The sequence below is a fragment of the Akebia trifoliata genome, unplaced genomic scaffold (assembly GCF_017979445.1).
Source record: "Akebia trifoliata isolate Shusen 1 unplaced genomic scaffold, ASM1797944v1 Contig01415, whole genome shotgun sequence".
Lineage (NCBI taxonomy): Eukaryota > Viridiplantae > Streptophyta > Magnoliopsida > Ranunculales > Lardizabalaceae > Akebia > Akebia trifoliata.
In genome coordinates, this window is record NW_028237693.1 from 72,455 (window position 1) to 97,108 (window position 24,654).

Genomic DNA, 24,654 nt, shown 5'->3' on the forward strand with positions numbered 1-24,654 from the left:
TTTAAGGAAAATGGGGATGAACATCTATTGATTCAGTGGCCTTGGATTTTATCTTTGGGGATAGCATAGTAGCCAAACTTAGAAGGTAATAGAGGGATGGATTCACCCATTCAAACCAATTAATCTCCCCAATTTCCACAATTCTTGCTCAAACACACACACACACACACACACACACACACACACACACATACACACACATATATATATATATATATATAAGAGTTAGCGTACAGGGATGTCATACAATTATAAACTTGTATACATATGATGAAAGACTATATCTGAATCAAAATAAGGACAAAAATCATCCTATTCTCATAAACAAAAGATTATACATGGTAAGAGATACCATTAATGTGATAAGTAATGACAAGAACATCAGCTTAACAAAATCCCTTGATTTTCCCCACAAAAAATCCATCATCTTCAACCTTTAAGACAAAATTTTGATGTAATTAATCTAGAACCCTTTATTGCTCCTCAATTTCCTCAATATGTTAAGAAAATAATCATAATGATGATGATGATGCTAAATATTTTTTTCTCCCAAAACCCGATAATAAAAAAAAAAAATCCTCAAAACCCATCATCTTCAACCATTGATTTATTTGGCAAAGTCATCTAGGATAAAAATTGTAGAGAACACGATTCAAGAGCAATAAAGAAGAAAACAAACAGAGGTTCAATCACACACATAAAACGCAAAGATTTTACGTGGTTCCCTCAAGATTGAGGTACGTCCATGGATCCATCTCATCTTTAAGCTTTGGACTTTGGAGGGGCAACTAAGGATTTTAGGTGAGAAGATGAGGATCATTTAGTCCATTTCTGTTTGTCTCTCACAGCATTTGGCAGTCAAGGGAGTATCACTACGTGAAAATTTTCAAAATTCGACGGCCCAAAACCATCGAATTATGGGACCATTCGACAGTCTTGACCGTCGAATTGGTCCAACGAATTTTACCTTGTCGAAAAAATATTCGACGTTTAAAAATCATAGAATTTAGGGATATAGCGACGGTCGCTGACCGTCGCTATAGAGGAAACCCCGTCGCAAATATGGACTTATGGCGATAGCACTATTGGCCGCCACTATAGGGTATTTTATTTTTAAAAAAATTATATTAAGCCTTTAGCTACGGTCTCCGACCGTCGCTATAGGCTATTCTTTTCAAAAAACATATTTGGTCCCCAACTGGGACTCGCCCAATTTGATAACACCTCTAATTTCAACCTAACCACAAAACACATTCAGGCCTCAATCCTACTTATGGCAGGTTGCAACCTTAGCAAACATGTACATGTACATCTATTTATATCCTATATTAGTATTACAAGGTTGATATAAAAAAAGAAGCGTTTAGTCAGAATATGGAGTCCAGATATTGGTTACGACGCTTGTTAAATTCCAATAGGCTTCCATAGGTACGACTTGCCACTCCAACAAAAGGAGCCTCAGTGTCTGGGCTGATGATATCCCTGCAATCTCCTGTCTTTGGCTATACCCAGACTGCGTATCACAGATGTGAACAAAGTCTGCCGGTTCGGCCATGGCCATAAACCTGCCATCTGAAGTGAACTTAATGCCTCTTATTGCACCCATTCTTCCTTTAAGTACATCCAGGGATTGCGATAGATTCCTTATGTCCCATAACCTGCATGTAGTGTCCTGATTTCCGTTTGCAAGGATCCACCCATCTGGGTGCCATGCCGATGCAAAGGAATAGTCTAAGTGTCTTCTTAGATTCCCCACCACCTACAAAGGGAGGAATATATTCGATGTGTCTTCAATTGGAAGAAGAGATAAGCTATGTACACAATCAACAAGACGATGCTACTTGCCCTCGAAAACAGGAGAGTGGAGCCGATAGTCTCACTGGCTGTAATAGTTGTGTATCTGAACATCAATGGCAGCAAGTGGCACAACAAGCCGAGCAATAGGAGTCGTGAATTTACGTCGGCTTGCTTCTGTTAAATCAATAAAGACATGTGATGAAATTACAAACAACTATGAATTGGGTTTAATTGTGATGAATTGATTAGTGATGGGTCTTACTCTATCATATTTTTGTTCTTTTTTGAGATTGGCTAGGCCTCCACAAAAGAGAGATGTCCCAAGAACAAGAAGAAGGTTTGATATGATGGAACCCAAGAGAGAGTACTTCACCACATCAACTTTTCTATCATATGGAGCAAATAATGCTATTATTAGATCTGCTGCATTACCACATGTTGCATTAAGAAGCTCCCCAATTGCAAATTCAAAGAATTATAAATCACCATTTCAATTTCCAAAATAAGAGAGAGAGTGTTGGTAGAAAATACCTGTTGGACCAGTATAATACGCAAGTTGTCTGCAAAAGTAACAGAAAATTAAACAAAAATCCATTAAAAAAAATCAAAATTTATATTTAAACATACAATTCTTTGCTTGATTAGCAAAAAATAAAAACAAAAATGAAGACTTACTCAGTGAGAAAGCTAACTCTTTCAACAAATGGAGTAAGCCCAAGCAAACTCAAAGTAAATATCCATGGCTGTTTGGAAACAAGAATAAAAATGACCCATTAGGAAAATAAAAATGCTAATTAACCTCTTTTTTTAGTGGGTAAGCTGAGTAAATACACTAGCTCAACTAATAATCTCTCTACACACAAGAAACAACAAGAGGGATGCTAATTTACTAGTTTATATAAATTTCAGTCTAGTTACTGTCGCTATTCTCTGTTATCACTTATCGGCTAATTAACAGCCACACTTAGCCAAACAAAAGAACAAACTATTATTACCTAATGTTCAAATAACACAAGAAATTACAAAGAATCATCTTTCCTAAGAAAAATGATTTTCTTCATCAACTTTAGGGAAAATTTTTGGAAGATAAGTGCTGTTGGAGGAGGTCAAAGGAGAGTGTTGGGGGAGTTGGTGTGGTGGTGGTGGTGGTGGTGGTGGCAGTGCTTGAAGTGTTGGAGGAAAGAATGAAATGAGTGGGAACCAACCACAGTAAGGCAACACCTCCTCCAATGCCCCGCATATGTCCCCAACCACACTGACAGTGATGGCACAAACCTCAAAATGTGCTTCATTGTGAATTTCTCTAAAATGAATGTTCTCCTGTTTTGGGAATTTTTTCCCCATGAATTCAAACTATTAAAGTATAGAAATTAATATTTATATAGGCAATGACACATCTAAAAGAAAATAAAAAAGGACATCTCTCTTCTGTGGAGACCTAGCCAACCAAATTGCAAGGACGACGAAAAACATCCCCATGTACAAGTTTCCAACCAGACTCTTCACTTACATCTCTTTCCTAACAATGTGTTGAAAATAATCACCCATTTATTACAAGTTTCCGACAAGATGAACAACAAATAATTAAAAAAAAAAAAATTGAAACAAAAGTGGAGTGTCACCAGTGTCTCCAGATCATCATGTTCTCGAGCATATTTTGCATAGTCATTTCTAAGTGTTTGCATCAATATCATTGATACCAAGCCAATGAGAAAGATAACCATCATGAAAGAATTGAAACTAGAGAACCAATGAATCTGCCAAAGCAACATTTACAGATTTAATAACATAAATACTAAAAATAGGAGTAAAATACAATAACAAAACGCAATAAGCCAAAAATATTAGCAGTCCTCATGAACTTGACTTCGATAACATTTAGCTTACAATGTCAATGATACAACAATATTAGCAGTCCGTAATAAGCCATAAATCTCTCGTCATACAAACAATACAGCTCAAGTACAATGTCAATAAATTTTTGTAAGTAAATAGTACAGAAATTTTACGGAGATTCAGGGACGAGACACCCTTAAAATTTTATCTCAATGATCTCATCGGTAGTTTATCAAATCAGTAGACTTCTATGAACTAATGATGTTGGACTTCTAATACCGTTAAAAATTAAGGATAACCATTGATTTCAATTCTCAAATGGGTACTTAAATTTTTAATCTAATTTGAGACTTAAACCAATACTAAGCTATGGACATAATACAATACATTCCAACATAAAACAAAACTTTAAACCATATGCCAATCAATAAATGACCTTACTAGACCAATTAAGAGTAAACTGCAGTCAAAGTTGAAAGATCCAACTTAGTTACTCAAATGCAAGTTGTTGGAACAGAGTACCCATGCAGCAGATCAATAACAGAGTACCACAGGGATATCCACATTATTGGAACAGAGTACCCACGCAGCAGACCAAAAGTGTGTTTTGGATTTGGTTCAGTTGGATTAACTCAAGCAAGAACAAAAAAAACTGAAAGCATATAGGTAAGTTTCTTTAATACCTCTCTTAAGTTTCTAACAAGAAAGCTTGAGAGACAAATCAATCAAATTAGTATTAGATGATGAAGAAGCTTCACCCATGATTGCAGCATATGCTGCTCCTCCTGCTTCTGTAATGGAGGATTCATTGTTAAAAGAGCTGCTACTGCCACCTTTGTGAGGGAAGAATTCATACTCCATTAAAACACTACTGCCACCCACAGACTTTCCCTTTCTATGAACCGCTACTACCTCCACTTCCTGCCATTAATTTCCATTAACAATCTCAGAAATTTAGAGAGAGAGAGAGAGATTGAAAATTTACCTCATCAACAGTCAATCCAGAATGATAAGCACGCCTAACACCTTTAAATCCATCAACGTTGTTGTTTCGTCCAAGATTCAATCCGAGAAAATCACAGTCAATCGGCATCATCTTCTCCGTATATTGGGTTCTCCCTCCATTAAAACCTGAATTCTAGCCATTGATATGCTTCTTCTATACATGAAAACAACACAAAAAAAATTAATAACAGAAAGATTGAAAGGAAGAAAGAAAATGTTTTGTTCCGAAACCCTAATTCTCACCTTAAGACAGATATCGCAACGATCGGACAAACAATGGATATTTTGGGTTGAAGAGAGCTCTTGAGACGTGATCCGTAATCCATCCACCTGAAACTGACCTGGAAACAACGAATTTCCACCGGAGCAACCGGTAACCCCACCTGCAAATCCATTATACGGCTGAAATCCAAAAGACTGCGAATGCGAGCTTGGCTGACCATAGTTCACAGGAGCGAACCTTGTGAACGAATCTAAAACTTCGTTCTTCGGATCTAAAAATGGGAAGAACTGGAACCGAGGATAGAGATTCTAAGCTGTTTGAACTTGATCGACCTCTGGCATCTTCTTCAACCTTTCTTGTAACCTTAATCGCTCCAGCTAAGCAACACCTAATCCTCTCTGGGGAAGTTTCTTCTGTGAGGTTTTACTGCTCTTTCTCCCTCTCGACTTCGTAGTCTCTACTTTCGTAATCCTCTCTTCCAAACCTTTGTTCTCAGTAATCCGCTTCGATTCTTCCACTTTGTTCTCCATGGATGAATTCCAGAGCAAAAGAGAAGCCACCATTAAAATAATAGAAAAACTTTCTTAGTTACAGAGAGATATATCTCGTTCGGTGCTCTCAATCGATCCGAAATGGGAGATTGAGGGACGTGGTGAGAGTGAGAGATCTGATTCGTCTGCAATTTTCTTCGATCTGATTTCCTCTGAAATGACTAAGAAGGAAGACTGTTAAGACGTTAAAAGGTTTTTTTTTTCTTTTGTTACAAGAAAAAAAAAAATCGGTGGTTCGTTGGGTCAAGGCTGTCGAAATTTATTCTTGGGCTTAAAATTGGGTTTTGGGCCACTAAAAATAAACGGTGGTCTTGGGCCGCCAAATTTAACGCTACAATAACAACGAATTTAACATTTTTGAGGTAGTGTATGAACCCAGTTTGAAATTTCAACGGTTATCTCAAATATACACCAAAATCCCAAGTAGAATGTCAAAATCACCTTTAATTTAGTGTCACAAACATGTGTTCAATTCGAAGGTCCAGCTTTTTATATGTTCAAAATCAAAATCAGCAAGTGCTTTGTCTATTGTATGAATTCATGTAGGCCCACAATAAGCTGTATTTCTCAAATGGAGGGTCATGAAATATTCAAATTCCTACCAAAAAACTACATTGTGTCTACTCCACAAATCTTGATAATAAGTTGGGATGCAAAACCATGTGAACTCACATGAAGAATGTCTCTTCAACACTAAATTCACATTTGAGAATTCTCTTCATTCCATTTCCCATCTTTCTCTATGTATATATATCTCACATAGATGAGTTAAGATTAAATCATCCAAATCTTCCAATCCTCTAGTCTTAAAGTTTTTTTTGTTCTACAAATCTTTTGCATACTATTTCTTCTCCTTGTTCTTCTAAGAAAAACTCTCAAAGGAAGTCATGGGTATCCATTTTCCTGGGATGATTCATGCAAAGCAAATTTTCAGACGGTCTCTCATAACTTCAGGGGCGATAGATGTTCCAAAAGGCCACTTAGCAGTTTACGTTGGGCATACCCAAAAGAAGCGTTATGTGATTCCAATCACCTATTTGAACCATCCTTCATTCCAAGACTTATTAAACCAAGCTGAGGAAGAGTTCGGATTTGATCATCCAATGGGTGGTCTCACTATTCCATGTAACAAAGATGTCTTCATTGATCTCACTTCTCGTTTAAATGCTTCATGATAGAGAAACGGGTTATATAAATATTGATATTTTTATTTGGTTTAGAGGAGAGGTTGTTTCCTCGGCAACCCCCACCCATTTTTTTGTAAATTAAAGGAAAAAGGGATGATTGAATACAGATTCTTGCTTTTGCTCTCGTAGACACTTTCATTTTTCTTATGGCCATGATCCTATGTCTACTCTTTTGCCATTAAAGAATACTTATAATTTAAAATCATACAATACATATACTTTGCACATTTTGAAGAGGTATGGCAGATCATGACATGCCTGCTTTCCTAGTAAGAGTCCTAACTTTGGTGGTGTGCATAAAGTACCCCTGCAGGTAGAACCATAAGTTTCAAAACTCATCAAGTTGACTCAAAACTTAAATTACGAGTTTAATCGGAAGCTCACGGTGTCCGATTAGAAACTCACTCCAGGTTATGGGTTACATTTGTTCTTTTTCGAAAACACAAAATTAAGTTTTGAAACATTAAATTTGTTTCAAAATATATGATAACTTTCAGTGGAATGTTGGTTCAAGAGATCATTAATTAAAAAAGAAAGGCTCGACTCAAGTCATACTGAAACTAAAAATAAGGCATATGATGATATGTATAACATGTTGGGTACGAAAGAACATGAGAAAGATGTTTGCATGCTTGGACAAATTAAGTAAAGGGAATCTCAAGATTTAAATGATATTAGTGTTGTGTAAATGTCTTGTATTCTGTTACACTACGAAGAGTTGCAGGAGATTTACATGTTTTCGTAACTCCCAATTTATAAATAAAGATACATGCACAATGGTGTCAACGGTTATTTGTAAACCACTTTTTGATGGGATTATAAGTTTTGTAATGGGCTGATTTTTGTGAGGATGATTTCAAAAATCAACCCATTCCAAAACTTTTAACACCAGCTTACAAATTGAAGAATTGTGCACCATTAATTATTTTGTAAATCTTCTTGAGGGTACTTCTAGGACTTTTAAGATGAAAAAGTTTAAAATAAAAAATATATATATTCTAAAATCACGTTTGGTTAAAACATTAAAACAGCAATTTAAATAAGTAGTTTATAAAAAAATAAACTCTTAAAGTAGAAGTCACACTCGAGTACTTCTACTTTTTAACTTATATGTGGGAAGTAACTTTTCCCACTCCATGGCATCACCGTGCAAAACCTGTGATCGAAACCCATGAATAAATAAAAAATGCAATTTATAAGAGATGGGCTAACATGCTAATGCGCTGAGTCCGACTAGCCTTACTAACTTAGTAGGATTTCACCTCTTGCTAAGGGTTGTTGAGTTCACCTTGTAGCATCCAAACATGATCTCATGCAACAGGGTTGTAGAGTAGACAATTATATGAATTTTGGAAAAAGCAAAAATAAAAAAATTGATATTTTTCATCATTGAATTTTGGAGGGTGCACCTTCACGAGTGGCCCCAACGAAATACTGCTCATACTGGATATCGAACTCACAACCTACAAACTCTCACTGTTTATTGAATCCAAAATTGCCATTGAGAACCACCCTAGTATTGAACTATGGACAAGAGAGATTGAAAAGCAGTTAAATACAAAATGAATATATCAGAATTAAAGTCAATTTGTTTTCAACTTTACATCTTTATCGAAGAGGGAAAAAAAAAACCTTAATTTCCTTCCAAAAAAAAAATCCATTTCTTCAATTTTAAAGGGTAAAAATTTTGATTTATTTGGAAACCTCACCCCACCCCCATGGAGTCCAACTTTTACGCGGGGCAGCCCGCTTCAAAATTTGAAGAAACCCTCTTCATTACAAGACTATTGCCATTTTGAATTTATTTCAAGCCCCTACATTTCCACCAAATTTTGAAATACCTCCTGAAAAGGCCACGTGTAATCCAATGCAGAGGGTACCTTCAAAGTTTTGAAGTGGGCTTACCGCTTCAAAGTTTTTCCCACCCCACGCAACTCTATACATAAAATAGTAATAAATCCTTATTTATCCCAAAAGTGAGTCTTGACTCTTGATCAACCTTTAATTTGTTTGGAAAACCTATGGTAACTAAAAGCATTTTTTTTCTTCTTCTCATGACTTATTTGGTTCTTCCTCTCAAAATCTCAACACAATAAAATTATTGAAGGATTCACTTTATCTTCAAGCTCTAGGTCAAGAGCTTGGAGATGATGGAATTTCAGGGGAAAACTTCCTAGTTACATAGGTACAAAGATGAGATTATTAAGAAAATAATCCCAAGGGCAATATCATAAATTTCAAAATCCAAGGGATATCTCAAATATAAACCAAAATCCCAAGGGGTATGTCAAAATTACCCTTAGAAGTCACAAACATCTATTCAATCCAAAAGTCCAGCTTTTTATGTGTTCAAATCAGTTGGTGTGCTTGTTTGTTGTTTAAATTCATGTAGGCCCTCTGTAGGCTGTATTTCTCAAATTGTAAGGCATGAAATGGTCCAATTCCAACAAATAATCTACATTGTGTCCACTCCACAAATCTTGATAATAAGTTGGGATGCAAAAACCACGTGAACCCTCATGAGTTACATCTCTTCACCACCAAATCCATATTGGAGAGAACCCCTTTCATTCCATTTCATATCTTTCTCTATCTATATATACATAGATGAGTATAGATTAAATCATCCAAGTCCAAGTCTTCAAATCCTCTAGTCTTAAAGCTTCTCTTCGACGAATCTTTTGAACTCTAATTTTTCTCCTTGTTATTCTAAGAACAAATTTCCAAAGAAGCCATGGGGATCCACTTTCTTGGGAGGGTTCACGCTAAGAAAAGTTTCCGACGGTCTCTTTCAACTTTGGAGGTCATAGATGTTCCAAAAGGCCACTTAGCAGTTTACGTCGGGGAGACCCAAAAGAAGCGTTATGTGATTCCAATTGCCTATTTGAACCATCCTTCATTCCAAGACTTACTAAGCCGGTATGAGGAAGAGTTTGGATTTAATCATCCAACGGGTGGTCTCACAATTCCATGTAATGAAGATGTCTTCGTTGATCTCACTTGTCATTTGAACACCTTGTGAAAAAGAGGGGAATGTATAAATTTTGATTTTTTTTTTTTTAATTTTAATTTGGAGTGGTTGTTTCCTCAGCAACCCCCACCCAATTTTTTATTAAGGAAATAGAAAAGATGATTGAATACAGATTCTTGATTTTGCTCTCTTAAGTACTCTCATTTTTGTGATGGGCATGACCCCTTCTCTCATGTTGTCTTCAATGTAAACTAATTCTTATGCAATGAAAGAGAACATATAAGTCAAAATCACATAATACATATAGAGATAGATGGAACCTTTTTTAATTTTTTTATATTTATATCATGGGTATCCCCACCCTTCAGGTGGGACTAATTCCACGATCACACGCACCATCCCCTTAGAAAGTCCGGCGTGCAACAGGTTGAGTCAAGAGTCAACTGGACCCTAGAGGATGGCCCCAAGAAATTCATAGTTTCGTGGGATTTTGAATACTTAACATAATCTCCCTGAGAAACTTATCAAGACTCGGCTTGACACGAGACCAACCCCTTGGGGTTGAGATAGATGAAAAATAACATGAGTTGGTTACCTATCAAGGATGACTGGTTCTTGCCAGAGTTCTAATTAAAATTCCTTGAGTTCAACTAAAAAATCGTCAAAGTCAACTCGATCCTAAATTTGGTCAAGTCAACTTGACCTAATTGGATTTTGAGATGACTAGACCCTAAAACTTGATGGAACAGGCTTATGAATTGAGTTAGGTCTGAGACTTGACCAAGCCATAGTTAGTAATACCTTGAATGAAAAAAATTCATTACGAGAGTAATTCGAGTATTATTTGGATTATACACTAAACAATTGTTAAAAATTTGGTCAGAAGGACGAAGAATTGCCAAAAAAAAACTAGTGATTTAGACATTCCTCTATGTTTTGCTAAGTATTAGAGTTACTCCCTATGTTTTGAAAATGATGACATGCATCCCTTGACATTAGTCTTTTAAATAGACGAAGGGGAAAGACACAAATGCCCTCATCTTAAATGCCCTCATTTTTCTTCTCCAAAAATCAGTCATCTTGAACCTGTTTGGATAAAAAAAAATCTTAAGATTGTATCTACTTCAAGTCTTCAACATTCAAATCTCAAGGCAAGATACAATTTTTGAGGAAGTATAAAATGATGAAATTTTAGATAGAAAAATCTAGGATGTTTTTCAAAAAGAAGGTAAGATAGAAAATAACACATTAGAATAAGATTAAAAAGTTGAGGGCATTTGAGTCTTTCCTCCTTGATCTATGTAGAAGACTGAGGTCAAGGGATGCATGCCATCAGTTTCAAACCTAGAGGGGTATCTCTAATACTCATCAAAACAGGGGGTATCTCTAATTCTCAGTAAGTCTGTTGGGCCCACACTGAGAACCTACTCTTTGCCTAACATTTTAGCGCGAGAAGCCAAACAAACGGTCCCAAACTGAGAGAGAGAGAGAGAAAGAAAAGCTAATAACGATTTTGAACCCTAATTGCTTCAACTTCGCTGATAGGGAACCCTAATTTCTAATTCTTAATTCCTTTTCTGCCAATCTGATTTGAATTTTTGAAGATGAACAATTCAATTCCCCACCAAAATCACAAATTATTGCTTGCAGACTGGTTACAGCACCTAAACGGCAGAGCTACTGAAGACATCTATAAAAAGGTATATATATAAAAATTCCTTATTGATTTTGAGCGCTTTTTGTGTCAAATTCATGAAAAACGATCACACTCAAACCCAACTCAGAACATTGAATTTTAACTGCACAATACCCTAATTAGTAGATTATCATTCTCTCTGATTTACTCGTTCTTAGTGTATTTTGGTGGGTTTAGGGTAGAGTTCGAGCTAGAGATTCAAGGAGATCGAAATTTGGGTTCCAGACAGTGGATCGATTAAAAAGCTAATGAGAGAGTATGTTTGGTTAATGTGTTCCTGTTAATTTTTGTTCACTTGTTTGTGTAATTCCTTTTTTATTGCTTTAATTAGGTATCAATCACACAAGTGGACTGTTTATGATCGTGGGACAATGAATGAGAACTTGGGTGTGTGATCAAACGAGTCGAATTCCAGTTGCAAACCCCAATTTCAATAATCCAACCAAGGTATTGGATTCGGCTCCTTTTGAATCATTGGAGTCCGGTTGGGGAGAAAATTTTGAGATTTCCATCTTGTTATTCCTCCATAGCGATGATTGTGATAAACAGTTGGACTTGTGAGTTATTTTGTTTGTTATTGAGTTCTAGTTTTACTTGAACAGAGATGTTTGAAATGGTAATATTCATAGTAACCAAGTTTGGATCCAGCAAATATTTGACTGGGGGGTCAGTACAGTTAATTTGGATAAATCCAGAAAAGTTTCAAAAAAAAATTGAAAATTATTTGCAGATTATACAAGTGATGTTTATGGATTTCTTCATAAAATCTCATCTTCTTCAAAACCCTATCTTGTTCTTGGGATCAGGTTGAAGAAGCTGAAATATTGAGGTTGAAGGGTTAAAGTTTAGGTTCTTAGGGAAAAGAAGGTTCTTCGTTTTGGAAATGAAAAATAAATGGATTAATTTGTCAATTTAATCAACTCGTCCTTTATTTGGAGAATTTTGAGACAGTGTCATTGATGGCTTTAAAATTTACAGATATCACAATGTGAAATTGTATACAATTCATTGTTCATGGTACACACAGACAGTGAATTAGAGTGTTGTGTATAAGAATTTTGTTCATTGGTATCCAAAATGATATTTTTGCATCACCGTCTTTTAGATATGGTTATGAAAGGGTTGTGTTGGCTTAATTTCTTGCCCCCCTCCCCCTCTGATTAGTCTAGATAAGAAAATTTTGAATTTCATTGAATGATTCCTAATGGTAAGTGTTTTGAATCTAATCAACTTTTTTTCCAAGTCAAATTGAAATGATTCAAAGCACTTGTTTTTAATTTTACAATATTTCGGAAACCCAAGGACTCAATCGTATGGATATGTAAAATACAGGATTTCCAATCCTTGCAGGAAAAGGAGGGAAACGGTTCATAACTTTCTTATATTCTTGCTTGCTTACTTGCATTTAGAATTTGAATGAATTTTATTGTTTAAATCTTGACATTTAGTGAAGATATGGGGAGACTTCATTTGAAAGTTTTTTTATTTTTTATTTGTTTATTTATTTATTCTGCTGTGATAGGTGCAAACTCATCTCGTTAAGCCCAAAAGAAAGTTGGGTGTGATGGATGGAGAGCTACAACATTCACAACCCATCTCTGGTCAGTGATTGTACTTCATCCCGTTGGATTGTAGAATGTGTTTCTCCTTCAAACTGATATGTGGAGATATGAAAGCACACAAAATGTAAAATTAGTTATGGTGTTGGTCCAGCTCTGGGATTTGATTTCCTCATTTTCTCTGTTTTCCTCTATTGTGGAAGAGCTGGATGTCGATGTAGTTTTCTCACATATAACAAAGTATAAAAGATGTATTAGTTGATTTCGAACCAGAAAAGGAGAGAATCTTAAAAGATTGTGATAGCATGACTATATTTGGATCTTGAAAATTAATTGTCATCCAATCTATATTCATACCATTCAAACTCTAATCTCAGGAAGGCGTGAGTTGCGGGATATCAAGTTTCAAAGGACATCAGGCTCGATAGTCACACGACTGCATGACAGTTTACCTACTTAAGAGTAGTTTTTGCAAGAACGAATTGTCTTACATGATATGTGTTGACAAACCATTTACCCCAAAAGACCAATCTGATGGGGAAGGTGCAACTATGAATATAAGAGACTTACTAGTCGAACTGGGGCATGATACATGAGCATGTGATACCCTAGAGCGAAGGTGGATAACACGACACTCAACACTCCCCCTCATCCATAATTTGAAATTTTCCTTGAGGAGACTTAAACCTGTGACTTATACGAACCCAGTGCTCTGATACCGTGTTGACGAACCATTTACCCCCAAAAGATCGATCTGATGGAGAAGGTGCAACTATGAATATAAGAGAATCACAGGTTGAACTGGGGCACGATACGTAAGAACGTGATACCCGCTAGCAAAGGAGGATAACACAACACTCAACACTGCCCCTCACCTATAAGGGTGGAAAATTTTCTTAAGGAGACTCGAACCCGTGACCTATATGAACCCAATGCTCTGATACCATGTTGACAAACCATACACCTCAAAAAACCGATGGGGAAGAGGTAAGTATGAATATAAGAGAGTTACGGGTCGAATTGGGGCACGATACGTTAGCACATGATACCCAGGAGCGGAGGCAGATAACACAACACTCAACAATATGTTATGTTTTTTTTCTTAAATAGTCTTAGAACTTTAGTCCCAAGTAAAGAAAGAGGGGGATCAAAATCTGATGAGAAAGTGAGAGTAGAGTATCTTCAACCTTCCTATCATTTATTCCACAGATGATTGGCTCAAGAAGGAAAGAGAGTGGTTTTATTGTAGTATATAGTTCCTATGTGGCTCACATACAAGTACGAGTGTCAAAGGACCGGGCCGGACTTGGGTCGGGTAGTTTTATTAGCCCCAACAAAATCTAGCCCAGGCCAGGTCCTCCAGGTCTGGAACATGGATTGGCCCAGCCCATTGGAAACTCCATATGCAAGGGATTAAGACAACTTAACTCACCAGCAAAGGAGATCTAGGTTAAGGTTATTATTATTTCTCAATAAATATATCTAGATCAAAATTTTACCAATGCAAATGATTGTTAACAATCAAATCCATTTACCAGGCAAGAAGGTGCCACATTGGTGAATTGGTATCGACTGCATTGGTAATACTACAGACCTTGGGTCAAAACCCTGCCTTCACACTTGAACCTATGAAATAAAAAAGAATTCATATACCCTTCATGTGTGCCATCACATGAAAGAGTCATCTTTTCACTTTGGTCGCACTATTAGCTACTTGGAATTTTCTCTTTAAATTCCAAACTAGTTTTCAATATGGTTGATAAAGTTGGATGTTGCCTATTTAAACAGGATGGAAAGACCTTGTGGAGGTTGTTCCCAAGGTCCTAGGTTCAAACCACTTGAACCCCTTCTTATGCGGGTCTAGGTCTACCTTAACCCTGCTGACATCTCAAAAAGAAAAAAAAATCAGGATGGAAATATAGGTCATTTTTTATTGATTGAATTTAGTAGAAGAGGGGGGGTGGCATCTGCCTCTGCTGTACTTTTAGGCATCATTAATTAACTTCCTCAAAAACTTGATTTTCGTTTGTACTACAAACTGATGTCTTTCCTCGCAACTTGAAACTCATTGCCGAATACCCTTGCTTATGGCTGGTGATAAATTTATTAAAGCCAATAAATGGTTGATAAAATTTCTTCAGTGATATATTTTGATAGTAATGGGTTCTTCACATGTGTAGTTTTTTTTTTTTTTCTCTCATCATTCACAGTTCTTAATGTCACTATACCTTGTACCCTCTTTGTACATCGTAGGTTCCTCGCATGGAATGCAACATAAAATCTGTGGTGGTTGGGAGCTGCATAGGGTATGATTTCACATCAATGTTTCTACATCTGATGCAGTACAAAGTGAACATAGCCATGGGGTCCTTTTCGAGTACCTCCATATGTCCTTTGATGCTCCAAGTTTTGGAAGAGTACTGAAATTGGGACCAACACTGATTTCTGGATGAGTATAGTATGTGCTGTCTTGGGTCCTCGCAAGGTAACTTCATTGCCACTCTCATCTTGGCTGGCTTCTTGTGTACTAGGTGAGTCTTATCTATCAATTTGTAAGGTAGGAGTAGGACTAATTCTACTAAAATATTCTTTCTGAAAAAGAAAAAGTCCATGTGTTCCTTCCAACGTCACTATTTATTTGCCATTGCCCTTATTAGTGAAGGATCCAACTTCATGGTACTAGGGCTGCAACCTGGGTGGGTTGGCCCGAACTCAATCTGAGCTCAACCCGATTGAGCTTCGGCTAGAATATCTCAACCCGAACTCAATTTGGGTCGAGTGTTCAGCAACCCAACTCAACCCGATCACAATGCTATATATTAACATTTAAATATTTTCATATTTTATTTTTAATTATTTCTTCCTACATTTATTTGTAGTAACTAGGGCCGGGAGGGGGGGGGGGAGATTTAACTTTTCTTTCTATTTGAGTCTATTATCATGTATGTTTATATATAGAATGTATACTATATATAAATTTCTTGAAGATGAAGTTCTTTTTTACATAAGTTTAGATGAGAGAAAAATAATAAAAGTAAATAATAAAAAAGACTAGAGAAATTTTTTTTTTTTTTTGATTCCATCTTATTATTATGGTTTATGGACAATTGGATATTATTAATGTGAGCTTTGGTTTAGTATGGTTTGTCTAAATATATTCTTTCAATGATGGATTTGGAGGTCATATGAGATTTGTATTTATAGGTTTTGTTTTTAATGTTGTATTTCTTGTTTCAGATATTCAATTTGTTAGTTGATCAAAAGGTATGTATAGCTTCTTTTGGTGACCTGATCAAAATTCTTGTTGACCAAACCCATTCATTGTGACAGTGAATCAATGACTTCATTACTTAATGTTTGTTCATTTTTTCTTCTTTTTCCATATATCGTGGATTGCTGTCAGTAGCTTGTAGAAATACTGTCTTTAGTCACCCTACTATGACTTTGAATTCAAAGGAAAGTTGGCTCATTAAAGATTCAACGTGGGTAGTTGCATGGTTTTAAATCTCGTCCGAGACCGAGGCGACTCATCCGAGTTGTCTCGGCATTGTCCACCAACGATACGAGATGATAATTCATCTCTAAGATATGGTTTGTTCTAATTCTAAGACATTTTTTTAAATATTGTCCAACACAACTCAAATAAATCAGATATCTTGTCCGAGATGACTCGGTCTCATTCATGGACGAGACGTCAAAATGAGTTTTAAAACCATGGGTAGTTGTGATGTTTAAGATAATTAAAGTAGGCCAGTTGTTTCAAGCAGTTGAGATGACATCACAGGGCTTTACTATATTGTCTTCACAAGGGTTCTTTGGGGGAGGGGGGCAAGAGTAACATGGCCTTCATGTGCTAAATACAGGGTAGGGTCACCATCAACCTCTTGGTTTCAATAGGTGGGCCACCCATATATTCCTCTGTTTTATCATGCAGTCTCCAACCATTCTCCATGTTTCGATCTGAGTTCGATTCAAATGAGTCGGGAAAACTCACCAAACCAAGCAACTTCAATCACTTATCTATCTGATTTTGTTCTTGGAGCTTGGACTCCATAACCAGAAAAAATGTTGACCAAGTAGATTTCTAAGTTGAGAGTTATTTATAATATGTACTTGAGAATATGTATTGGCAAAGGGCTTACACATAAGGATATAATTTTAGTAGAGAGGACTGTGGAGGCCTTCAAACTAGTATAAATAAATGTGTAGAATTACTAGTACTCTTAAATTTCAATTCACTTCTAAATCTATCTAAATTAAACTTTAGGACCTTAATCTCAACCATCTCCTACAAAACTTTACAAGTTTTCTAGAACCCTAACCATTAATTACAAGTATTTTTGTCTTCAATGCTAGAATTGAATTGCGGAACTTTACATTCTGTTATGTTTTTGCCTTGTATTCTTTTAGTGGTATTACATGGATATAATGGACTATGCACCAGGAGCAACTCCATGGGTCTAGCTCTAGATGTTTCGTAACTTTTTCTCTAGCGCCAATTTTATCTTTGTACAGACTATATATATATATTCATAGTAAACTCGTTTTTGGGATTCCTGAGAGGGAGATTTTTATTTATTTATTGAGAAGAAATGAGATTGAGAGATTGTAATTCTTTTATTCATGGAAATAGTGAAAGTTATCATCATCACTTGTGGACATAGACAATCTTGCAAAACCACGTTAATTTTGAATTGATTTGCGCTTTTTGATTGTTATTGTTGTTTCTTGCGCCAACCATCTGATTGATTGCATTCTTTTGAATGAAGGTTTACATGAGAAGGGACTCCTAATCTTATAAACTTAGTCTCTTTGATTTTATATTTGACAGCAATGTTAGACACAATTTTGGGATGCTGGACTGAATCAACTTTAGGTATGAAAGTGAATGAATAAACTGTGGGGGTTGGCATGTGAGGCTGTGGGACCATTAAAGACTTAAAGATGAAGTTAGAGAGAGGAATTGATTATATGTGGGTCTATGGAGATCAAAATTCAAAACCTACAAGCTGTGGATGTGATGTACACATGGGTATCTCTGCATTTTATGGTTCTCCTTCTGCCACTTCAAGCCACAGAATCAAAAACCCAACCATCAGAAATAACCAAACAACTCCAGTCTGGTACTCTCCAGTACAGTTTTCTTTTTCTCTTTAACAATGAGAGAGAGAGAGAGAGAGAGAGGCCTACAAACAATAAGCCAAATTTGGACTGAAAAATAATAAAGAAATTTTGTTGTGGTACTTTTAAAGTTGATAGGAAATTGAAGAATCTGTCAACTACCCAAAGGGGAGTCAAAGCAAATCTGTCAGATATTGAAGCATGGAATAAATCTCTAATAGAGCCGTTAACCTAACCATACCATGTTTTTAAAACTCGTCGGAGACCGAGACGTATCGCCCGAGTTAACTCGGTATCGGAGTTGAATGAGACTAACTCATAAGTCACTTTTTTTACTGAGATTTAATACCTTATGTTCAATTTTTTGATTTTTTGAACAAGACATCTCAAATGTATCGGAAAACTCATCCAAAATGACTCGGTATCAAGTCTAGAGGAGACGAGACGCGAAACTAAGTCTTAAAACCATGAACCATACTCAAATTTTCTCAGATTTGAGTAAAAAAAAATTTAGTTAAAACTTCGTTTGGTATAAAGTAGTGATGAATGCATGCAATAAATCATACGCAATTGACGTGACAAGGGTTCATAGATCTTTTTCTTCGGGATACGCAAGGAAAGAGATCGAAGGTTCTGTCCCCTTCACATATCAGCCAAGTACAGACCACGTGCATTCATCATTAGTCTTTGATATATGAAGCACTCCAGTGGCAAACTGAAAATCTCTAAAAGCAAACTTAAATTTTCACTCAAATCTTTTTTTTTTTAATATATATTTCTCATCTTGTCCCCAAAACTTATTTTTCTCCAAATTTTTACTTAAATATGACACTTCGAGAATTTGGGTAAGGATTTGAGTATCTTAGTTTGGGTAAAGATTTGAGTCTCCTTTGATTTGGTATTAGTCTAACTAAAGGAGTGGATTGAACTCACAGACCAAGAGATATTTTACATTCGATAAAAAATGGAAAATTATCACAAATGGATTATGTGTGCGAGAGAAATAGAATAAATGACTTATACCTTGTTTCTGATTATTCATATTTTTAATTCTGATTGTTTCACAATAATGTGTATAATCCGAAGTCCAAATCAAACGGTGGATTGAATTCTATGATTATGCGATCCTAAAATCTTTAATTCAAAGGAAAACATGGGTGCATACAAGAGAGAGAGAGAGAGAGAGAGAGAGAGAGAGAGAGGACCATGTTGTCTATGGGAGGGGCAACAAGTTAAGGGTAAGCCCAATGGGGTTGGCTCCAACATGTCCTTGCACACAACTCCACACCTCTCAAGACACCCATAGCATGTCCTTTGCCCCCACACCCCACATGACCTTGTTCCTCACTCCTCTCACTCTCCATAAATTCCAAACTCTCCCTTCCTCTCTTCCTCACCACCCTCACCTCTCTCTCTCTCTCTCTCTCTCTCTCTCTCTCTCTCTCTCCACAAGTTTGCTCTTCCAAAAATGGCTCTCTCAAAATCTACCAAATTACCCCAAGTAGCAATCCTTAAGCAAATTCTCAAGAGATGTTCAATCTTAAGCAAGAAACAAGACTATGATGAACAAGGCCTTCCTTTCGACGTGCCAAGAGGCCATTTTCCTGTTTATGTTGGAGAGAAAAGGAGCAGATTCATTGTTCCAATTTCCCTCTTAACTAATCCAGAGTTTCAAACTCTACTTCAAAGAGCCGAAGAAGAGTTCGGCTTCGATCATGACATGGGTCTTACAATTCCTTGTGAAGAAGTCGTCTTTCATTCTCTAACATCAATGATCAGATAGAAATTAAACTAAAGATTGATGGTCTGTTTGGAGATGATGATCAAGATGAAGTTGCACACCACATCTTCTATCTTTTTTTCACCATCTGTTTTTTATTTTTTCTTTCTTTTTTTGGGTTATTCTTTTAAAGTCACTGACCCAAAACCCAGGCATTAAGATTTCTGAGTTAAATTTGTATATTTTGAAGTTTGCTTACAGTGGTGTTTTGTTGCACCTTGTAAGAGAGTTGATATTAAGCAAAACAAGGATAATTTCTTGAAACTCATCTCTCTCTCTCTCTCTCTCTCTCTCTCTCTCTCTCTGTGCATGAAATCAGAATGATCATGATCAGATAGTGATCTCATGTGGGCTCCATAAACTCTATCAATTTGATATATATATTTTTAATTGATTAAGCAAATAGCCCACTAAAGAGAGATTGTACGGTGCAACAACCAGAAAATCAGTTTAGTAGGATGACACCCTAACCATCCGATTAATGGACTTTTTCTTCGAAATAGTTGATTGGATGATAAAAATACCTTCATATATAGGATGAAGGTTAGTGGTTTTTATATTGTTGTAAGATATCATGTTAAGGACCTGCCTTATCCACCATACAAATATTTGTGGTCCACCGATCCAGGCCCCTTAATCACCAAAAAAACATTCTTATTGATAAGGCTGCAACTCGGGCGGGTTGGGCACAGACCCGCACCCAACCCTAACTTTATTAAAGCTAACCCGTGCCCATGCCCAACGCCCAACCCCAACCTCGGGCATGAACTGCTCAACCCTAACCCAACCCAAATCGGGTTGGTCGGGTTAATTCATTCCTCATCTGTACTAGGTAATTTAGTATTGTTAAGGGTTTATATAAAGATAATTGGCATGTAAAAGAACCTAAAATTTACAATTATTTGTCATCAAATTGCATTTCAAAATTTTATATACATAAAAGTATAAGCAAATTTAAATAAGAAGAATAAGAAAATTAATTAAAATAATCATTTTTATTGTTAATAACAATTTTCAAAAAAAAAAAATATATATATATATATATTTAAAATTTTAATATAATCATTGTACAAAAATATGGAATATCACTTAAACAAAAGCATTAATAACGAAACAATTATTTATTTAATGAAAATAATCACATAATATTTTTGATATATAGATAAACAAAAGCATACATATTGAAATACTTATAAATTATAATCGTATCAAGTTCTGGTTCGGGCAAATCGGATTGGCTGATCCCTATGTCCAAATCCAACTTGATTTGAGTCGGGCATTTTTTTTTTTTTTTGCCCAAACCTGAGGCTGAACCCAAGCTAACTATGCCCAGACATGACAGAAGGTCGGGTTCAACCCAATGGGTTCGCGGTTGACCTGCCCAAGTTTTTTTCACTCGGGTGGATGATATAGATGAAATGGTTAGTCATGTGGTGAAGTACAGTCAGCAAAGGTTCGAACACGATGTGGCAAAGAATTCATCGTATCTATATATCATCAGTGCAGGAGAGAGATTTTATTCATTTACAATTTATTAGGCCTATAAAAGATTTTTTTTGTGGTTTTAGGACACAAAAAATGGGGATCTCATTCTCTCTCTCTCTTTCTCATGGAAACTCACGCATGGTCTTGATCGTTAAAGAATGTAATCCAACGATTGAGATTGATCTTTGGAATATAGATTATTGTGATACATATAAATCCTGACAGCAATATTTCCTATTTGAATGGTCAGGATCATGTGTTTATATATGAGTCACCAAAAATCTGACCCTATACAACATGGCTCTAGGGTCGTTGGAGGATGATGGACCCATTACTAGAGGTGGCAATGGGTCAGGTGTGGGTCGGATGAAGCATATATCCATATACTTACCCAACTCTATATCCAGCTACCTATATCCAATTTTTGTCCACTTTTTTTTTATTTATGGATAGCCATATCTGACTGTTTACCCAATTTTGTAAAGGATATCCATATCTGACGTGTACCCAAATTTCAAGCGGATATCAGAATCGGATATATATACCTTATTGATAAAATGATCAAAGAACCTTAATTTGGGTTATATATATATATATAGGGTCAGGTTCAAGGGCCATATGAGAAAACATATGTAAAAACTGTCGTTTTTAATAAAATTTTAAAATATGGGTTAGAAATTTTGGATTGAGCTGATTTTTTGTGAGGATGATCTCTATGATGGGAAGATCATCCAAAAAAAAATCAGCCCAATCTGAAACTTCTAATCCCATTAAAAGTGATTTAGAATGTGGACCGTCGACTTTTTACCAATTTTTATCACTAATTTGTAAATCACTTTTGATGGATTTAGAAGTTTCTGATTGAGCTGATTTTTTGTGAGGATGATCTTTTCATCATAGTGACCATCCTTGCAAAACATCAGCTCAATCCAAAACCTCTAACTCTTATTTTGAAAAATGAAAGTTTTTTCATATGTTTTCTCATATGGCCCTTGAACCGCCCCCATATATATATATATATATGGGTCATGTTCAAGGGCCATATGAGAAAACATATAAGAAAACTTTCGTTTTTCAAAATAAGGGTTAGAGGTTTTGGATTGAGCTGATTTTTTGCAAGGATGGTCACTATGATGAGAAGATCATCCTCACAAAAAATCAGCTCAATCAGAAATTTCTAAATCCATCAAAAGTGATTTACAAATTAGTGATAAAAATTGGTAAAAAATCGACGGTCCACATTCTAAATCACTTTTAATGGGGTTAGAAGTTTCAGATTGGGCTGATTTTTTTTTTGAATGATCTTCCCATCATAGAGATCATCCTCACAAAAAATCAGCTTTCTTATATGTTTTCTCATATGGCCCTTGAACCTGACCCTATATATATATATATATATATATATATATATATATATATATTCTGAATTTACCGTATTAAACTAGCAAGGATAAATGGATATTTGGATTAGATAAGAAACTTATCCATATACCTTAAAAAAATTCAGATAAAATGATTACGGATAAATTTACCCGAATTGTTAATAAGAAAAAAAAAGTTTGTACTCATACCCAAATAACTCGGTCAGATGAGTAGGGTAAGCGGGTACTATCCAACCCATAGCCAGCCTTACCCATACTCATCATGGTAATATGCAAAGTAGGGGTGCAACTTGGTTCGGTTTGAGGTCAAATTGAAACCGAACTAACATAGGTCGGTTCCACTAAATAAGAATCAGAACCGAACCAAATTCCACTGGACCCAAACTGAACTAAAGTGGGGGTTTAGTTTGATTTGGTTTTACGGATTACCAATATTTTATAAATTAAAAGTAATATTTTTAATGAAAAAACAAACATATAATAAACATAAAATTTCATACAATAATCACTAATCTATCCATAAAAAGTCATTAAGTTATCCATAAAAACCACTAATATATGTCCTAACTCCTAAAATACTTCATAATAATTAGTATATACATATATATTTATTTATTATTGCATAGGGGTTTGGTTCTGTACAAGCTTGATCCAAGAATCGAACTAAATTGATCGATTCTCCATTTTCGGAATCCGGAATCGAATCACAACTTGTTCCAAACCACCCCAAAGCTATCGGTTTGAACCGGACCAAGTTGCACCCCTAATGCAAAGGAATGAGTTTCCTAGACTCAAGGAACACTAATAAGGTACATAGCATGCATTTTATTACAATGATTCATGCTTCATGGGCCTGTCCAAAGTATCTCAAACGGGCAATTTATGTAGTCGATCATGTTCACTTGGCCTTTAGCTCAGCCCAGTCCATCGTAAACGGGCTTGAAATTAGTCAGGCTATACTGGCCCACTCTACGCAGTCTTAATTGCCCACTCGATTGAAGAGCTAGGTATGTACATCTAATTAAGAGGTTAAAGGCCTGGTAAAATTGGCCCACTTCAATTTAGTTACACCGATCTACTATATCTGTCGATGGATCGGATCAGAACAACACAATCTGTTCCGAACTGATAACTTCTGGTCTAGATCAAGTTTTTGGGTTTCAATAAGAATCTAATTTGATAAGGATCTGATTTGATATTTATGGGATGGGTTTTGGATCAATTATGTCCAGATTTTTAAAATCTATATTATAAAATACAACGGTGGAGCCCACTTGTCTATATAACTATATAATAAAGAGTCGTGCTAGGGGACTTTGTTTTTCACTGTGTTTCACACTGCATTGACGAAGAGATGCACACATACTATGGATGTTTTTCACTCATATCTCCGAAACACATCGATGCACATCAATGCAGTGTGAAACAATAATAAAACACAATGGTGGGGCCCACTTGTGAAGAATAAATGTCTCATCTAACTATAAACCCCACTATTACTTTTCTTTACTCTCCCCCACCCACTTCTCTTTCATAATAATACCCTTCTAACTTTACTATCTTTCCTCTGTTACCCCTTCAACCTCAAAGATTTTTCAATAATACCCCTTTCATTTCCTCCTATGCCTTTCCTCTTCTCCACTTCAACTTTATTATATTTTCTCTCTTTCCATTCTTTTTTCAATAACACCCTTCTAACTTCATCATCTTTTCTCTTTTACCCCTTTAATCCTAAAGATAATTTTCTTACTATTTCTCCCTACTTTTTCAAAAATATCCCTTCAATTATACTATCTTTCCTCTTTTACCATTTTTTAATAATACTCCCTTTAACTTTATTATTTTTCCTCTCTTATCCATATAACTCTAATAATACCATTTGTCTCCTTTTCCAATAATACTTTTCCAAATTTATTGTTTTCATCTTTCACCCCATAAATCTCAAAGAGAGTGCTCGTGCCATAAGCACGGGTGAACGCTAGTCTATATAATAAAATACATCTGCAAGGCACATACTTGTTACAATTTTGTTAGAAATAAATCGCCCATTAAACTACAATT

The 24,654-nt window shown here is 35.8% G+C and overlaps 3 protein-coding genes, 1 long non-coding RNA gene and 1 pseudogene across 15 annotated transcripts; 4 read left to right on the forward strand and 1 right to left on the reverse strand.

Moving 5' to 3' along the window:
* Positions 1–1,195: 1,195 nt before the first annotated feature.
* On the reverse strand, positions 1,196–5,610 carry LOC147380418 (vacuolar cation/proton exchanger 1-like). 10 transcript variants are annotated; one of them, XM_086431744.1, is made up of 7 exons: positions 5,099–5,610; positions 4,882–5,021; positions 4,619–4,792; positions 2,473–2,540; positions 2,329–2,369; positions 2,060–2,220; positions 1,196–1,971 (listed from the first exon to the last, which is right to left on the reverse strand). In XM_086431744.1, exons 3-7 carry the CDS (start codon positions 4,727–4,729, stop codon positions 1,744–1,746), a joined length of 609 nt encoding a protein of 202 aa, XP_086287870.1. In that variant the 5' UTR covers positions 4,730–4,792; positions 4,882–5,021; positions 5,099–5,610; the 3' UTR covers positions 1,196–1,743. The 10 variants fall into 10 exon arrangements, with proteins under 10 accessions (XP_086287870.1, XP_086287872.1, XP_086287871.1 ...); XM_086431746.1 differs by adding an exon at positions 4,392–4,554 and having other exon boundaries at positions 4,882–5,610; XM_086431745.1 differs by having other exon boundaries at positions 4,619–4,789; positions 4,882–5,610.
* A 635-nt stretch (positions 5,611–6,245) lies between these two features.
* LOC147380419 (auxin-induced protein 15A-like) lies at positions 6,246–6,587 on the forward strand. The gene has a single exon (XM_086431726.1). The coding sequence runs from the start codon at positions 6,300–6,302 to the stop codon at positions 6,585–6,587; it is 288 nt and encodes a 95-aa protein (XP_086287852.1). The 5' UTR covers positions 6,246–6,299.
* Positions 6,588–9,333: 2,746 nt separating this feature from the next.
* LOC147380420 (auxin-responsive protein SAUR22-like) lies at positions 9,334–9,621 on the forward strand. Its single transcript, XM_086431721.1, has one exon. The coding sequence runs from the start codon at positions 9,334–9,336 to the stop codon at positions 9,619–9,621; it is 288 nt and encodes a 95-aa protein (XP_086287847.1).
* A 1,382-nt stretch (positions 9,622–11,003) lies between these two features.
* Positions 11,004–15,714, forward strand: LOC147380421 (uncharacterized). Of its 3 annotated transcripts, none has more exons than XR_015175341.1 (3): positions 11,014–11,270; positions 11,444–11,713; positions 15,079–15,714. It is a non-coding gene; the product is annotated as an uncharacterized LOC147380421 (long non-coding RNA). The 3 variants fall into 3 exon arrangements; XR_015175340.1 differs by lacking the exon at positions 15,079–15,714 and adding an exon at positions 12,789–13,154; XR_015175339.1 differs by lacking the exons at positions 11,444–11,713; positions 15,079–15,714 and adding an exon at positions 12,789–13,154 and having other exon boundaries at positions 11,004–11,270.
* Positions 15,715–15,890: 176 nt separating this feature from the next.
* Positions 15,891–19,995, forward strand: LOC147380422 (protein SMALL AUXIN UP-REGULATED RNA 12 pseudogene; annotated as a pseudogene).
* The last annotated feature ends 4,659 nt before the right edge of the window (positions 19,996–24,654 follow it).

What these genes read in the sequence shown, in the direction of transcription:
- LOC147380418 (XM_086431739.1), bottom strand. Translation starts at nt 3,569, where the DNA reads ATGTTGCTTTGGCAGATTCATTGGTTCTCTAGTTTCAATTCTTTCATG. An exon ending in GTATTATACTGGTCCAACAG is followed by an intron (nt 2,221 to 2,328) that starts GTATTTTCTACC and finishes GTGGTAATGCAG; the next exon opens with CAGATCTAATAATAGCATTA. An exon ending in AAGAACAAAAATATGATAGA is followed by an intron (nt 1,972 to 2,059) that starts GTAAGACCCATC and finishes TTGATTTAACAG; the next exon opens with AAGCAAGCCGACGTAAATTC.
- LOC147380419 (XM_086431726.1), top strand. Translation starts at nt 6,300, where the DNA reads ATGGGTATCCATTTTCCTGGGATGATTCATGCAAAGCAAATTTTCAGA.
- LOC147380420 (XM_086431721.1), top strand. Translation starts at nt 9,334, where the DNA reads ATGGGGATCCACTTTCTTGGGAGGGTTCACGCTAAGAAAAGTTTCCGA.